The 17,641-nt window shown below is 37.6% G+C and overlaps 1 protein-coding gene across 1 annotated transcript in view; it reads right to left on the reverse strand.

Moving 5' to 3' along the window:
• The window catches only part of DSC1 (desmocollin 1), a 42,720-nt gene that overhangs the window by 11,289 nt on the left and 13,790 nt on the right, over positions 1 to 17,641 (reverse strand). Inside the window, exons 2-11 of the mRNA XM_045296181.1 lie at positions 17,403 to 17,487; positions 15,891 to 16,093; positions 14,281 to 14,400; positions 13,144 to 13,299; positions 7,161 to 7,305; positions 4,674 to 4,840; positions 4,072 to 4,206; positions 2,983 to 3,168; positions 1,071 to 1,330; positions 756 to 898 (exon numbers count right to left, since the gene is read on the reverse strand). Of these exons, the coding sequence (XP_045152116.1) occupies positions 756 to 898; positions 1,071 to 1,330; positions 2,983 to 3,168; positions 4,072 to 4,206; positions 4,674 to 4,840; positions 7,161 to 7,305; positions 13,144 to 13,299; positions 14,281 to 14,400; positions 15,891 to 16,093; positions 17,403 to 17,487 (1,600 nt within the window). The remainder of the gene's footprint in view (positions 1 to 755; positions 899 to 1,070; positions 1,331 to 2,982; positions 3,169 to 4,071; positions 4,207 to 4,673; positions 4,841 to 7,160; positions 7,306 to 13,143; positions 13,300 to 14,280; positions 14,401 to 15,890; positions 16,094 to 17,402; positions 17,488 to 17,641) is intronic.

Consider the following 17,641-nt stretch of genomic DNA (forward strand, 5'->3'; position numbering starts at 1 on the left):
GTAATTACTTTGGGTAGTAGAATGATATATTGCACCTTTTATTTATATTTTGACCATACTCTATCAATATCTATTTTGTATAATCTTATGGCAAATATAGTGCACTAGCATAGTGGTATGGATGTTTAAATAGACATAATATTAAACGTATGGGGGCACATATTTAACTACGATTTACTGATGAGGCTGCATGCTCAAAGGGGTTTCCTGGTCATTTCTTCACGGCGATTGAAGGGCATTGCTTTGGGGTTTCTATTTAACCACATATGTTCTAGGATTCATTTGCAGGATTGTAGTACATAGTGAAAGCCTTGTTTAAGAGTTACATTTTGATCATTTCTTTAGGCCATGGGATCACTTTTTTTTAAGGTTGAGCGCAAACTTACCTTGAACACAATGAGGTGGGTGTGTTGCTCTGACTCAGCAAATCAAAATCATAATAATCTAAGCCTATGCTCCTGAAAAATCTGGGGATACTTGGGTATATCATTGAATTGCATTAACTTGTCACCTGGAAATAAGGAGATTTCCTTAAACCCTGTTCTGTAGAAAGTGAAAGAGGAAATGCCCTCCAAGACACCCAGGGAGGAGGAAGCGTTGTGGGCACAGAGAAGAAGATGCCAGTTGAATGCAGAAGTGTAGCCAAGGGAGGGGTGAGCCCCGCCATCCGACTCTACTTCATAGCTCATAGTAAAATATTGCCAGCATGAAAAAAATGCTATATTTACATTTTATTTTTAGAAAATGGTACTCACTTGCATCTCTTGCAATCACTGAAATATTGTATTGATCATTTTTTACAAATTTTGATTCTCTATCCAGTGTTTTTAGAGTTGTCAAGTCGCCTGATAATTCATTAATTTCAAACCAGTGATCTTCGTCTCCCATCTTCATATATCTAATTTTTAGAAATGAAGTGTAAATGATCAAGCCAAGGACAATCCAAAGGGCATAGTCTTTTTTTAAAACACAAACAAACATTGTTTTGAAAAACACACAGGGCTTGCCTAACTTTGAAATCAGGTTTACATTACACTTAAAAATAAGTGACATTTTGAGAAGTATAGTACCTTAAGCCTTCACTGCTGCGTGTTTCCGGATCCATTGCTTTGTAGCCATAAAGTTTTGACCCAGGTGCGAGGCTATCTTTAGTCTGAATCGTTTTTACTGGTGGCTGGCATTCGGGACCCTCGTCACTGTCTTTAATTTTAACAGTGACAGTTGTAGTACACATTGTAGGAGTCTGGGCGTTTGATGCTTTAGAGAATTGTGCTTCGTTTAGTACACCGACTTGCAAAATAACTTGTCGCTGAATTTCATAGTTCAATGGCTGTTCAATAAATATATTTTTATTAGTCTGTATACAACCGCCCTGCTCCAAACCCAAACCACTGCTGGTGAGTTGATTCTGAATAATAGAGATCCTATATAGGGAGGGTATCCAGTGTTAAATCTTGGGGGGAGCAGGGAAAATTGTCTTTCTTCCCAGGAGGAGCTGGTGAGTTTGAATCTCTGACCTCGGGGTTAGCAACTCAACTTTTACCCAACAGCACCATGAGACCTCTTCTCTGTCTGTCTATGTCATTATTTATAGAAGGTTTATATTTATAATGGGAAGTTTTAGCTCAAATGATAAAATTATTTTTACACATTAAATGCTAAGAAAATCTGGTGCTAATGTAATTAAAGTTTTTCTGGAATTAGAAACATGATTTAAAAATGATCGATTTTAACACTCAACCCATTTTTCTTCTCACTTTTATCTGAAAGAATCCTCCCTTCATTATTTTTCCTTCAATGTTAATAGAAATGCAAAATAAAAGTGACTACTAATCTTCATAATTTTATCATTTAACATGTGGGATAATAATGACAACCAAAAGAGCAAAAGTTCCTGCAAGTTAATTATGTAAAATCATTAGATAGCACATACAATATTTGGCCACAATAGTGCAGATTCTTAAGTATCTTGAGCCAACAAGTATAATAAACTTCATTTAGCAGCACCTATGAAACTTGTAAAGACTATCAATGGGTCAATTAAGATGTATAAAGATAACAAAAGACGGAGAAGCAAGAGAAAGAAATCTAGATGCACAATTATACAGTCGACAAATAAGTGTCAGTAGAAGAGTTAAAGAGCATCGTCCAAAACGGGTTGGGAAACACAACACAATGTCTGCAGCCAGCGTCTAAGAAAACACATAGCCTCTAAGTCATTAACGAGAGGAACGGGGAATCCATGAGCACAAGACTCATAAATGAATTATGTATCGCAAAAGAACCGTAATTCTTCTAATAAATAAAAATCCAAAGCACTGGCTTCCTCAAAACAGAGGGTAATTGATCTTAACCCTGGTTGAATATTTAACACAGGGGAGTCTATCTTAAAGAGACATTGCCAGCAAGTCAATTCCTGCTCATAGACATCCCTCAGGATAGAGTAGAGCCGCCTAGAGGGCTTCCCAGGCTGTAAATCTTGATTAAGGCAGACTGCCTCATCTTTCTCACTGGGAGCAGCTGGTGGGCTCGAGCTATCAAACTTTCTAGTTAGCAGTAGAATGCTTAACCATTGCACTACTAGGTCTTCCTAAGACATTAGCATAGATAGCGAATGTGAAAAAAGTTGAACAGTCAAGAGGTTTGATTTCGAAGAGTGATTCCTCCATTTCTCTACATTGTGTGTTCCCCGTTTATAAAACGAGAGTTTTAGAAATGTGACTGTCTAAGAAACTTGCTAAGGCTAACATGTGATCACTACTCTTCTCTCTCTGCCGTGGTTTTCCTCCCCATACAGCACGTTGGGTCTTGTATCTACCATGGCTTTCCCCTAAAAGAAGAAATGAAAGTAAAATAATAGGGAAACAAGTGTATGTGAATCAATGCAAATTCTTTCAGCAAGCTAGACTATAGTCTAGTCTACCAATGCCTAAACATACTAGATAGTCTTTAAAATATTGCTTTAATATCTTGCTTGTTTACCTTGACAACACACAAGACTGCTTCATTTGTCTTTGGATCTGTGGAAATTTTGAAGTTCCCATTTTCATTTCCTTGTAGGATCGTGTATACAGCCTTTGCGTGAGGAGTGTTGGGCAAATCCTTGTCAAACACGTTCATTCGTAAAATCTCAACATCAATTCTGTTTTCTTCTACTTCTGTAAAATACTAAAACAATGGTCTCCTATTACTATAAATTTTTAGGTTTAGAAATTTAATTTCTGCTCTGAAATTTGCATTTAAAGGGAAATTATGTAGAAATGTGCACACACCGTTAGGAAAATAATTTACAAATTTAATGGATGGCTCAACTCTTTCCACAATACACTGCTTTTTCCAATCTTACCCAGTCTTCAAAGACTAACCCAGCTTCTCTGAGACAAAATTCTGACCCTCACATTCATCCCTCAGACTTGTCTCTACTCTGAAGTCCTATAATATTTACAGTCTATCACTTCCTTTTGAAGCACAGGCATGGCTTAATCCATGGTTTATGTTATGATATTAAGCCCATTTCCATTGTTTCAATTCTGACCCTCCCCAGGGTTCCTAAGACTGTAAATCTTTATGGAAGTGGGCAGCCTCATTTTTCTCCCATGGAGCAGCTGGTAGGTTTGAAGCTCTGACCTTTTGCTTACCACACAGTGCCAACAAACCTTGGTTTCATTTGTTACTGGTAACTGATCACATCAGTATTTAAACATTGACTTTTGTTTAACTGGCAGGCAATGGAAAGTAAACATTTTCACTTTTTTTTGGATAAATTAAATCTCAGTTTTTCCCCCACCCCAAAATAAACAAACAAACAAAAACATGGCTACAGGGCTACTCCAAAAAGAAGCTGAATCTGTTAGGGGTAGGAAATAAATTTGTAGAAGGATGATAGCCATTGGATTTTAAGGAATCTAGATTTCATCCCGGTTTTTCTTTTCACATGATCTATTCAGAGAAATATTTTTCTCCTTATGTTATTTGTATGTGAAAGTCATACCAAAAAGTCATGATTTCATAGAGCTACCAAGTTCTTGATTTTAGTAAAATGTAAGTTCCTGGGTAGGGAAGTCTACTCACAGAATCCTCTGTGAAGTACGGTGAGTTGTCGTTTTCATCCAAAAGGGAAATAGTAATGGTTCCCGTGTTAAATAGGCCAAAAGGCTGGCCGCCCATGTCTCGAACTTCCATGATTAGCTGGTATGTATCACAATGCTGTGCGGAAAAGGTGACAGATGAACTGCTAAACACTTCCAGTTCTTATGACTTGCAATTCCTGTCACTACTGTGCTGACTCTGGTTATTTTGCAAACATTTCTTTTTATGATATGTTGAACAAAACCAAGCACCATAAATACAGAACAAGAGATTAAACCATCAAAATAAGGTGAAAAGTCAGTCTGTCTAATACAACATTTTAAGAGTTAAACTTATGTTAGCTTAAACACATCAAACCAGGACAATATTCGCAAGTGAGACCTCCTGTAATACCTTGTACCTTCCCAACATGTCTGGAGGTACCATAGCATTCTCTAGGTTCCAACATTAACCAAAGTCAACAAATAGAAAGACGTATGCTTGGAGAGCGGGGATCCCAGTGATTAGATTGTCACTTCACTTGACAGTTTACTATTGGTTTAAAAACAATTAGTGGTTGGGGAAGAAAATGACCCAAAGATTACTTCTCTGTCCAGTAAAGACGTAGTTGTTGTGATGATCCCCGTGTCTGGATGTATAGAGAAATGCCTCGGATGATCTGGGATTTGTTGTAAGATCTTGTATTTCAGACGAGTATGTAGGGTGTCAGGCTCATCATGGTCAATGGCAGTTACTTGTCCCACCGAAGTGCCTATTTAGATAAATCAATATCATAAGAAAAAATTTTAAACTAATGATATAAATGAATTACAAACACGAATAAAATCAAGACCCTGGTGCCTCTCCAAAAGTCACAAATAGCTTCGTTTTACAGACAAATCAGGGAACGTGAAAATGTTCTCTCAAACGTCTTTAACATTTTACCACAGGCCCCTAAGTTGACATTGAATTCTGGGGTTGATTCTCGCTTTTTGTATATGAGAAGGGTCTGTTTTTCCTGTGTCCCCACCTTGGTTCCCATACTCTTCCCCTCCACCCACTGACCTGACTCCTAGAAGCGTGTGGTGCAGAGTACAACTGCCCCGGTGGGTTTCTGAGGGCAGAAAGAATCATTTTTCTCCTCTAGAGTGGCTGGTGGTCTTGAACTGCTGACCTTGCCTCTAGGAGCTTACTGGGTGACTCTCTAGGCCGCCAGGGTTGCCAGGAGTCAGAAGCAACTTGATGTTAGTGGGTTCGGTATGGACCACTATTTCAGGTCACGGACAATGTTTGAGTAGTTCCTTCTCTATCTATCTTGTGCTTTTTATAGCCCACTTGATCATGTTCATTAGAAGAGGAGCACAGATTTGCATATGATGACAATGATTTTGCCTTTATTTTTAATAAGTCTGTTAATTTATCGGGATATGTATGTAATAGATACATAGTGTAATATCTCAGACACTGTTATGTGCCAGCCTACAGATTCCTTGTACATGCTTAATCGTCCCCAAATCAGAGTGCTGGAAATACTACTTTAGCAAAAACTTACTGTAGGGAGAGCAACATGTGACAACAGAATAGAAGAGACCATACGAATGTGCCATTTTGGGGATAATCAAAAGAACTAGATCACTGGAAAGGTTAGGTCAAAAGCTCATCAAATTAGTTTAAAATGTGTTTTTAGTTTTTGAGAGGCAATGTCAAACAAAACAACTCATATGTTGTATTAAATCCCATAAATATTTTTAAGCCATGATAGCATTCCGGTTCTTGAAAATGTATTAAACATTCTTTGCGAAGGCTCAAATTGTTTATCAGTTTACAAATTTGGTGTGAAACATTTTCACATAGCAAAAATCAAATGAACTGAAACAGCATTCTTCTCTCAGAACTTTTAGGTGCACTATTGAGTAACTTTATGTGAGCTGCCATCTACAAGTGCATAACAAAGTAAGCGTGCAGAGATTTGACTGGAAAATGCTTGATCTTGTAGGGCTGTAAAGGGTTACACGTTATTGTCAGTTGCCACGGAGTTGACTGCAACTCATGGGGACCCTGTGTGCGCAGAGTAGAACTGTGCTCTCTAGGGTTTCCCATGCTGCGACCTTTGGAAAGCACAGTACTAAGTCTTACTTTTAAGATGCTTCCAGTTGGCTTGAATAACCAACCATGTGGCTAGTAGTCCAACATTCAACCATTTGTGCTACCCAAGGATTCTTTCTTAATATGTTATATCTTTAAAAATCAAGCATTTAAAAATCCTTTACAAAATGGTGTTAATAATATTATTAAGGAAATCAATTGAAGCAAAAGTCTAGTGTTTCCCTAAAATTGTTATCACTGACTACAAGTTTAGTCAGAAAAGCAAATCGCTATTGGTTCTTCGATAAAGGGAACTCAGAGAAGCCGCACTGATGCCAGAACTCCACAGGTAGAGTCGAGAGTCTCAACACTCGAGGCCCAAGACTATCTATCTCTTTGAATTGCAAATGTGTATGAAGTAAAAATATTATTTGACACCCTATCATGTACTTTCATATATCCTTAATTGATATCACTTTCCTTTGGATTTTTCCTAAACTTAATCTTTCGAATGACCTTAGATAATAATAAAAAAAACAAATCAGCAAACTTTTAAAAATCGCTACAAAATGGTTCTTGGTCGATCCATGATCCCCCTTGCCATCGTCTCTGTTCTTTTCTAGCTCGTCCCTTTTATACTAAATAATTGATTTCCACAAGGGAACAACTGAATTGTCCTCCCTATACTACAGAGTCCTAGGTAGGTACATGCAAACCAGACACTGATTTCAAAACAGCGTCCCCTCCCCCCCGAAAGAACTGAGTCAAGTGAACAGTGCTAGTATTATATCAGGTTACAAAAGGGAAATACATAAAATCTTAACTTATAAATATGACTACATTTAGCAAAATTTTCTCTGAATATCATAAGACCCTTAATGTGGTATCCTGTAACATCAGTTTCTAAAGGGGAAGTAAGTACTTAATAAAAATATACCAAAATGCTCAGCATGTAATGGTACAATTGAAACACTCAAGTGCCCAATACCTCACAAATGTCCACTTACCAGCTCTGCAGTTTTCAGGCACACTAAAGGTCGTCAGCTTGGTTTCAAAATATGGGGCATTGTCATTATCATCCTCAATTACAATGACGATAGGGAGTGGGTATTCGGGTGCATACCCATCTGAGGTTGTTGCATAGCCATAGAGCTGAAAAGGAGAAAAACCTTCAGGAATGTGTCCTTGAATGACAAACTATTCACATATTTAAACCCGGCAACTCAGAGAAGATGCAAAATTATAAAAAGCTTCCATAGAGGTATCTGAAACTAAGAGAGTATGCAGTATAAGTTAGTGTACTTTCTCACCTACTAATAAAGTAGATATCACATGGGTATGGGTGATATATGTTACATGATATGATTTTAATCTTCTTTTCCATGTACATAATTTCTCATTATTCTCCCACCAAGCACACTGTGCTACTGTTGAGTGAAGCTATTCTATTGTCTAAATTAATTACATACTATTACATTCATTATAATACAGGTAGATCTCCCCCTGTTGTACTAATAAGAAGTATATAAAATAATATTCTATTTATTTATATGTATGCATGCACATATCATGACTATCTTGAATGATTGACCTGTGGATCCTTTTATCTATTTTACTGAATTCTGTCCTTTTCTGTGATAAACATATATTTCTTGTTAATAGTAAATTGAATAAAATCACATTGAAAGTTACATGTCAAATTCTTCCTCTTTCACAATGATGTATGTTGCCTTCAAATGTTATATTTAAAATCCTTTTTTGTTTCCAAATCTATCAAAATATTTTTTCACTCTTCTTGTATGGTTTGCGCATATGAAGTGTTGATTAATGGCTTTGAATTAAACAGATTTCTTCATTGTCAGGACAAACTGAAACTGAGAAAACTGAAGCCTGTAGTTCATTCAGTTCTTCGTTTACAGGCAGCTCCTTACAAGTTCTCTGTTATAACCATTCTTTTACACACGCATGCTCTTTAGAAGCAAGCGTGGGGAGATTGCAGCTTATTCGGTTTGGATAAGTCATCAGGAAAGACTAATCAGTGGAAAAAAACATCACCTTTGAAGGTGGAGAGAGTGAGCGGAGAGAGGAACCCCTCAATGGGAGGGACTGACACCGCTAGATCGTCAGTGGCCTCAAACACATAGCCATTATGAAGATGGCAGCGTTAATGTGCTATAAATAAGATTGCCGTAAGCCAGAATCCGCCTGCAAATAACTAAGAAGAATAACGATTGTTCCGCAAGTTCAATATTCCTATATCTGACTACTCACCCCCTGCGTGCGCCACCCCCGTCCCCATCCACACACTGCATTACCTTGCAGTGATCACGACATTTTATGTCTTAATCATCTATCTTGTCCTTTCTATTCCTACTGCCCTCACCTTCACTAAACTCCAAGGTTATCCTGCATGCTGGTCTGCTCATCTTCCTACCATTGCCCTGACGTTCTTGCTCAAACCGACCTCGCAATGAGGAGACAGGTTCATTTTCATTAAGGACAAATGTAATCGTGTTCTTGCCTAATTGAAATCTTCAGGGATCCCTCATCATCTACCAAAAATGCTCCCCCCTAAATCTCCAGTCACCGTTGTGTCTTACTGCTCGTACAAAGCTGGAGGGAAAGGGATGACCACTCTGCTGTCCTGGAGAGGAAACATCAATAACTGTCGCCGGTCTCTAACCCTCACGTCTTCTCCCTCAAACCGCCCGGAGGGGCACTTTTTCTGTGTTTTGAATTTCATCAATTGTACTACTCTATTTTATTTCTTAATAGGTTCCATCTTCATGAACAGCATTCAGAAGTGTATCCATAGCCAGCGCCACCCTCCTCCTCATCACGATCACCACCCTCAACACTTTCATTATCAACAGCACCACTGTCCTTATCACCATCATCACGTCGAGATGCTGTCGACATTATGCAGCCTTCCTACCAGCCCCCTTTTTTCTCCTCATACAGAAGTAGGAACCCTTCTTTCTTATAATCCAACAAAGGCTAACACTTCCATAATTTTGTTCAGTCAAGAATCTCAAAACGGCAGCAGTTTAAATTGTCCTCAGGACAGGGCCTTCAACTTAGTAATCCCAGAAATAACTAGCAGAGTGCCTTAAATTGAGTAAGCCTTCAATCAATATTTTTTTTATTTCTGTATTCAATTGCATCTATCTAATTCTATTAGGGGGAAAAATTACCCTGGAGTTTGTCTCCTGTAAAAAGTGTCATAACTATTCTACTGAATCACTTGTAATGCAGACATATTGGTGTAATGTCCGCATTAAAAATATCTCACTGTTATTGCGTCAATTCTGACTCATCCTGAGCCTGCATGGGCCCACTGAGGCTTTGTAAATCTCTGCAGGAGAAGACGGGTTCATCGTGCAATCAATGGTCGTAAACAGCATTTCAAACACCAAGCTTTTTCCTTCAGGTTATTCTGCCTTCTTGGCATTCTCTTACTGCCTGTGGTTTTCTGTCCAAATCGTACTTGTTGTTCAAGTACTAACTCCTATCTCATTCCATCCATACAGGCATACCTCACATGTAATTAAGACCTTCGCCCACTCTCGTTGCATAAACTTTATATGAAGCTGATACAAGACAATAGAGTGACCCACCGCATACATTGATCTGTACCACATGATAATGATTTATTCCTAATTTTTGACTAACTAGTTGACGAATTATTAGACAGAAGTATCTGTCTCATTCATCTTTGAATGTTACAATGCCTATTAGAACGATCATTCATCCGTGTTTGTTTAATAAAATCTGTAAACCAAAACCATATCCACCGCTGTCAAGTCAGTATCAACCGAGAGTGACCGGGTAGGCCAGAGCAGAATGGCTTCATGCAGTGCCTAAACTACAAAACTTTTCAGAAGCAGACTGATTCTTTCTCCAGTAGAGTGACTGATAGTTAGCAGTGGTACACTAAATACTACCAGGGCTCCTTAATAAACCTATAGCAATTAGTAGACAAGAATAATCGCAACAGAACAAACAGACATTACGAGAAGCAGCGAGCAGTTGTCAAATAGTAGTTCAAATGAGTTCTGTCTCATACTGAGAGAAATGTGTGCGGTAGACTGGTGAGAGGAGAGGACACTAAGACTAGGTAGGTATGACATGTGAATGAACCGACAATGTATAGATTTGGTGTCAGGAAAAGAAAATACGTGTTCAAAGATTATAACGATGTAGATGATATGAAGGAACCAATGTAATTTCTTTACATTCTCTAAGTCAACTTTAAAAGGTATGAATGATCACCCAAAACTCAAAAAGCCATGGTTGAAACTGCCACTTTTCAGAGACTAGCTTGGAACTATTGAAAACTTATGATACTGCCATTGCTTGAAAAATGTAAAAGGGGAGTTATGTCAACCCTGGAAAATTAGATGACTGCAATACAAGATAAATTTTCCAACTATTATAATGGTGATTCATTGAAAAATAAACAAACCTTCATCAGTCAAGACATGGAGCAAGAGAGTTAAAAGAAGCTTCAAGAATATGTATTTAATTAGACTTTTGGCTTTTATCTTTTATTCTTACTAACGTATGAAGTAAAATTATGTCCAATATCAATAATCCATTATTCCTACTTAACATTTATATATAATAGATGCAAATATTTTGAAAAATTTAAGCAAAACTCTAGTGACAAAATTTAGGCTCTTGGCAGTTGGGAGACTGAGACTTGGAAACTGACGTGAAAGACTTTTGAAAAGCTCTTGTCTGAGACCAAAAAAACAAGACCTACTAGTTTCCCTGGAAATGAGCTTTTCCGTATAGAACAATAAGTGAAATATAATTTGATAGAAAAGTAAAGACATTTCAATTTCCACTTCTACATCAACAAAGAAAGCTTCTACTTCATAGTACTTCGAGTGAGCTTATATTTGCATTATGCTCACATTTGGATCTTCTACTTTTATTTATGAATTGTACAAATTTGTAAATAAACTTTCTAAAGGCCAATTCAATCACAACCAGGTTAATGGGAACTAGAAAAATGTGGGTAATCCTGAAATGAAACTAACTCAAATTCCTAAGTGTGAACATACTTTTTTAAAAGTTTACTTATTGATCTTTTAGAAGATGGGAACACAAGCAGAAACACTTATTTTTAGTTTTAAACTCTTCTCTTTCCCTTTCTTTCAGCAACAATCATAGCAAGAAGCAAGCTGGAAGCAGGATGGCCTATGAGAAATAGCTAAAACCTTGCAAATTCACAAGCAGGTCCTTAGGACACGATCTTTCTTTCAGCGGGATAGGAAATTAAGCTCATCCCAGCATGCGGTGTAGACACCATACATAGCAAGCACTAGTGCTGGATCTTTCCGTCTAGGGAAAAGCTGAAGACAATTATATTCTGTGGGGCAGTTTTAAGTCCCTATAAAACACCAAACTTACTGTCATGGAGCCATTGCTGACTCGTAGTGACCCTCTCTGGGTTTCCAAAACTGTAACAGTTGAAGAAAGTAGAAAGCCCAGTCTGTCTCCCTCGGAGCTGCTGATGGTTTCAAACTGCTGACCATAAAGATCACAGTCCAATGCATAACCACTACACCACCAGAGCTCCTAATCACAAAGATGAACATTATCCTAATGGTGGATTACATATATCTCTTGTAAAAGCTCAGGCAAGCTATAATTTTTAAACTCACAGTCTGGTAAAACTATGAGCAATCAATGTCTGTTGTAGAAAAATTGGGAGGGAACATGGACTTTTAAAGAAAATGCCTTGCTGTCAACTCACCATTGTATAAGTTGATTATAAAAATCCCTAAAGTTTGACATACATGTTGCATCAGATGCTTCACTGTCATGTAGACTACTTTGATGGGAATTTTTAGGATAGGACCCCATCTCTTTGGTACAACACATCATATCTTTCTCTCTGGTCTTTACATACCTTTCCAGTCTTTTAATTCATACTCTTCATGAACTTCGGTCTACACTCCAGTTGGTGTATTTTTTTTAAGAAAAAACATTACAGCTTTATATCATTGCTGTCACTTCAAACACTTAGCTATCCACTTCAATCAACTCCTCCTCATTTTGCAGATGTCTGCTAAGACATCTCCGGGCTGCCCAAAGATGGACAAGGTTTACCTTTGATAGCCTTCTTCAGCAAAGAGCTTCTTTACTACCTGTTTTTAAAGCTAAAGGTAGTAAGTGTTTCATGAATTTTGTTCACCATCACCCTGGACATTGACCATAAAGTGTTCCGTACATCAGAGTCGCACGCAGAACACCCAGGAAATAAGTGAAGCTTGAAACAGAAAAAAAGGAGGGTTTAATTTTCAGAGTAGTTCGAATTTTCTTTTGATTGGAAAAATTAGAATTAAAGAAGTGAGTAAACAACTGTGGATTACAGAAGGAATAAAATGCTGCCAAAGGATCCCATTGCTGCAGGACACCCCTAGAGAAGGAAAAAGGAGAAAGAAACTCGTGCCACATAACTGTACAGAAACTCAAGCAGAAGACTAGACTCTGTACTTGGAATCACCTTGGACCATCAGGAAAAAAAGTCCTTGAACTCTAACCTAAAACAATTAAATGAGAATTTCTGAGCATGCGCCCAAAGATCAACATTCTTACAAAGTCCTCAGATGTGTTTTCATGCACAGTAAGGTTTGGGAATGATAGGCTATTTTATTACATGACATTTTGGACTATGAAAAATTATTTGTTTTTCTAGGGCTCTGTAGATTAACATCAGTTATCTAAAATTCTGTCATTATTTAAAATCATTCATTATTTCCTTTGCCATCTTCCCTCCTTCCTTACCCTTATAAAGCCCATCGTCATTCTTCATCAATGAAACAAATGCCACTTTGAAGCTTCTGTTATTAGCCAGTAATATTTAAGAGATTAAATAACATCATTGTTTACCTCATTATGCAAAGACACACCATTGGGCAAAATGTAAACTATTCATTAAAAAAACCTCTATTCTGAATAATGGTTTAATGATCCTACCGAAAACTTTTGATATTGCTCACGGTCGATGCTTCGCGTACAAAACATGTCCCCCGTGTCTCTGTCTATGTAGAACACGTTGAAGGGCTCTTTGTCCACTCCTGGTCCACTTATGGAGTAAAAGATGGTATAATTCTGTGCAGTATCAGACTGGATCTAAAATAAGTGAAAATTGAATATTACAAAAAAATAAAACCAAAGCCCAAACTCACTGGAATTCTGATATTCCAACTCATAGCGACCCCATAAAGCAGGGGGGAGCTGTCCGTGGGACTCTCTGAGATGAACTCCTTACCGGAGCAGAGAGCCTCCTCTTTCTCCCGAGAAAGTGTTGGACATTTTGAACCAACTATGGTTCTCAGCCAATCGCATATGTCATGATAAACACTTTAAACCGAAATTCTCTTCATGGTATTTTTTTAAATCACTTCTCTCCTTCTTCCTCATTTATTCTTTCTTTTTTAAAATAGCTACTTACCATCCCTCACTACATTCTGCAATGTGCAAAGTCACAAGCTGTCATTTCTTTGATTACAAATTTTTTTTGAATGACCTAAATATTTGTGGAAATTTTGTGGAGTTGATTATATATTTTTAATTTGCACCTACTTTTACTTCATTTTTTCAGTGATTGTGAACTATTTAGAATAAAACATTGTATTATATTAAAAAGTAGAAATAATGCAAGTAGTTTTTCAAGAATGTATCATTTCATAGTTGGACTATGTTTACATTCTGGCTATGTGATGGTGACATAATTTTATTCGGTAGTAAAATACTTATTCTCTTTTGGGAAAATAAACCACGCTTTAAGCAAGAGTTGAATTATGAAAACTGTCCAGAAATGCTCTGTTTGTGTGAGTGCTAAAGTCTGGCAGTGTGTTAGGAAGAATCTGGAGGCAGAACTTAGGGTATCAGAAACTCAAAGTATGAAAACATTTCTAAATGTTCAAATGTAATTTATGGAAGACAATGATAAAATGCACTGCTTTATTACATTATGACACAAAGTGGTCACTAGGATAATCATTATTAGTATCAATAGGCGAAAGCCCTGATTCGATATACTAGGCAATTCCAAATGGAAACTTTATCTCTATTCCATAAAAAATAAAAATGAGACAAGTTGATATTTACCTGTTGAATATGTAGTGGAAATGGACCTAATGAATTCTCCATTAGTGAACACGGAATAGGAGCCCATCGCCTCTTGCTACGCTTGAGGCCAGTGTCTTTAATATGTCTCTTCTTAGGAGCCTGTATTTTGTGCAGGATGACAAACACAGGATTGCTTATCATTCTAAACACTGTGCCTTTCACTTAAATCTTGACCTGGAGAGGTCAAGAGTCAGAGCACATCACAATATCATGGATAATCCCCAAATGATTTACATATTTTTACGACACACACGCACACGCACACATACACACAATCTCAGACTACCTTCTATCCTTCCAAAAACTCCTGGTGACTCACAGTGACTTTCCCTGTGAGTATCTGAGACTGTGTCTCTCTACAGGACACAGTCTTCTTTCTCCCTTAGAAAGGCTGAGAATTTTCCTCGCTGCCCTTGCAGTAAGCCTCCCCAGGCTTCCCCACTATGCCACCAGAGTGCCTTCTGCTATCTTACTTACGTCCTAGTTTAGTCAGCTATTCAGCCAGAACTTTAGGGTATTAGTAAAAAACACTATCTTAAGAAGCTTTAATAAAAACCAAACCTATTGAGTCAATTCTGGCTCATAGTGACTCCTTTGGGTTTCTAAGACTGTAAATATTTACAATAAGCCTCATCTGCTGACCTTATGGTTGGCGGCCCAATGTGGAACCCACTCTATCTCTTTTGAGAAGATTTAGACTCCCTAAAAATAGATTATCCATTAACTAATAGTTAAGAATTGATTTTGCTAACTGACCCATGGCTTGGGTCAAGAATACCTTAGTCCTGAAAATGATAAAAAATTCTCAAAACATTAGATAAAGCTACAGGTGTATGTATATGTATACAAAGACAAAAGTCAACAATTGTTCAAGTATATTTGACTTTTGTAATGCAGAGCTATTTTAACAATTTGGATATAAAGTGGTATATTGTATGCCTTAGTCATATCCCTAATTAGGTGAAGAAATTGTCTTGTAATCAAAAGTAATTTTGTTGGAAAATCCTTTTACAGGTTGAATCACTTATGAATAAAGGGTTTTATAAGATTAAAATTACTATGCTGAAGGTGTATAAAGTGAGCTTTCAGTAATCCTCTCGCCTCCCATCCCCCGACCAATCCAATCGCCCTTCTCACTGCAAGACAATGAGCCTTGTTGAGGACTTGCCACGCCTCCACTTAGAAGACAGAGAATCCATGGAAGTTTCCATTAACCTATGAGTAAGCCTGAGACAGTTCTTTCTGCTCCAAGCAAGACTCAACCCACAGTCAGTTGGGAGAAAGCCACTCAGGGTGGAGTGCCCATCTGTAGCCTGAATCAAATTTCACAGAGCTCCAGCCCCACCCTGCCTTGTATTTCAAATAGGTTGTCCTTACTGCGCCAAGCCTCAAGACATAATCGGGAAGCTTTGATATTCTTGGCTCTCTGGAAACCAAATTGTTGACTTTCATGAGTTTCCCAGATAACTCTGACACGTTCAAAGTGGGACAGATAAACGAGCATTCAAGAACACTGATTTTTAACATGGAAGGATGGACTTCGTGAACAAATTCATAGACCAAGCTACTTAAACCTTTGCCCCTTGTACCTTAGTTTCTCTTGCAGCCACTACGAGCTCTATCTCTATTTGCTCCTGTCTCTGGCTGTCTGAGAGCAAGATGAAAAAGCTCTTGCTTTTAGAAGGCAGAATGAGGTCATTGGTCGTGTATAAGGAACCATCTTCTAGTATTTTGAAGTCAGGATTACTTGACCGGAAGCTGGTGGCAGACTTGAGACATTCCTTCAGATTCACTGTGGGGGAAGGAATTTCACAGTCATGTATAAGATGAGACAGGAGTAGAACAGGTTTTTCAAGAATGACTACTGCTACTTAGTGCACAAGAAGCAGAAAGTGAGGTTGCCCTCCGGGTTTGCTGAGGACAGCCATTCGAAAAAGGGGAGACCGTGACAATGAAATGAAACGAATACTTCCATTACTTTTGTTAAAGGTTAAATTTATGATAAGATATAACATATTGTCTAGTGTCACTGAACTTACTCTGCTTCTACGTCGATTCTTATTTATTGCTTGTACACATACATACATGCTTGTATATGCAATTTTGCTGTTTTGCATCTTTCCTGGTAAAAATGTATGAAGTCTGTAGGCTTTGAACTTCTGTGCATTATTCTTTGGATATGTAAAACTGTCTTGTAACAAATAAGAAGACTAGTCTTTTCTTAAGTAATGCCTTTCAAGTATAGTAAGTAGATTGCAAAGAATCTGACTGTACTATCTTTGTTTTTTGGAGGTTTAATTACTCCAGAGCTTAATATGCCCTGTAGCTGGTATCAAAACAATTCCTTTATGGCATTTATTGTGTTTTTATAATGTTGACTTTCTATCTTTGACATGCCTCAAGGTGTAAGGGATAAATGAACACCACACAGAGCGCTACAAAACAATTTTATTTTGAAAAAGGGATCACTTCTACTCTCAAAGTGAATTACTGTAAATTGAGAACCAGTGAAATACGTTGGAGAAAGGAATGCTGCCTTTGGACTCAGAAGAACAAGCAACCCATCAGTCGAGGGCGATTACGGCCCTAAGAACCATCACTATTTCATTTGAATTTCTCATGTTATTCCGTGAAGTTGATCACATGTATATTGTTGTCAGGTCAGAGTAATTGTTCATGCTAATCGACCTCAGATGCAAGTTTTATTCAAAAGGATTTAGAATAAATAGGCAAATTAAAGTGTTGACATATATCCACTTTATCAATTAAGAAAACTGGATGTCAATCATTTAGAAGCAGTTTAGTTGCTATGGATTAAAAGATACTTCTGTTTAGGGTGCCTTGTTCTGTTTGTACTAAGCTAAAATAATTTATCCCTCTGTTGTTTACTAACTTTTTTTCTGGCAAGAAAAGCATACAGATCACTCTGGTGCTTTAATTGTTTCCAACCCCTACCAAAAACCAAGTAGTCCACTTTCCATTATGTGCTCGATTTTAATGCCAGAAATCTACCAAATCACTATTATCCCCCATTTTATAAGGTTAGCCTGAAGCCAAATGGTTGAAAGTACAACTCTGACCCTCTTATTAGAGTTTCTTACCTTGGCCTACGAGGGTTTCAGCCTGAAGGTGAGAAGGCACTCGAAGAGAAGTTTTCTTACAAGCATCACAAAGTAGTGTTAGGGCCTCAGAGGAAGAAGAAAAATCCTGGAGTTACATTCGATTACATTTTCACTCGACTGGTCTGTCTTATTCACTGAAAACCTATCAATTTCTGAAACAAATCATCTTTCACACCTCCAATTTTTAAAAATCCATTTAAAAAAGAAATGTGGCTCTC

The sequence above is a fragment of the Echinops telfairi genome, unplaced genomic scaffold, assembly GCF_000313985.2.
Source record: "Echinops telfairi isolate 266 unplaced genomic scaffold, ASM31398v2 ScPeMD7_7400;HRSCAF=8409, whole genome shotgun sequence".
Classification (NCBI taxonomy): Eukaryota; Metazoa; Chordata; class Mammalia; order Afrosoricida; family Tenrecidae; genus Echinops; species Echinops telfairi.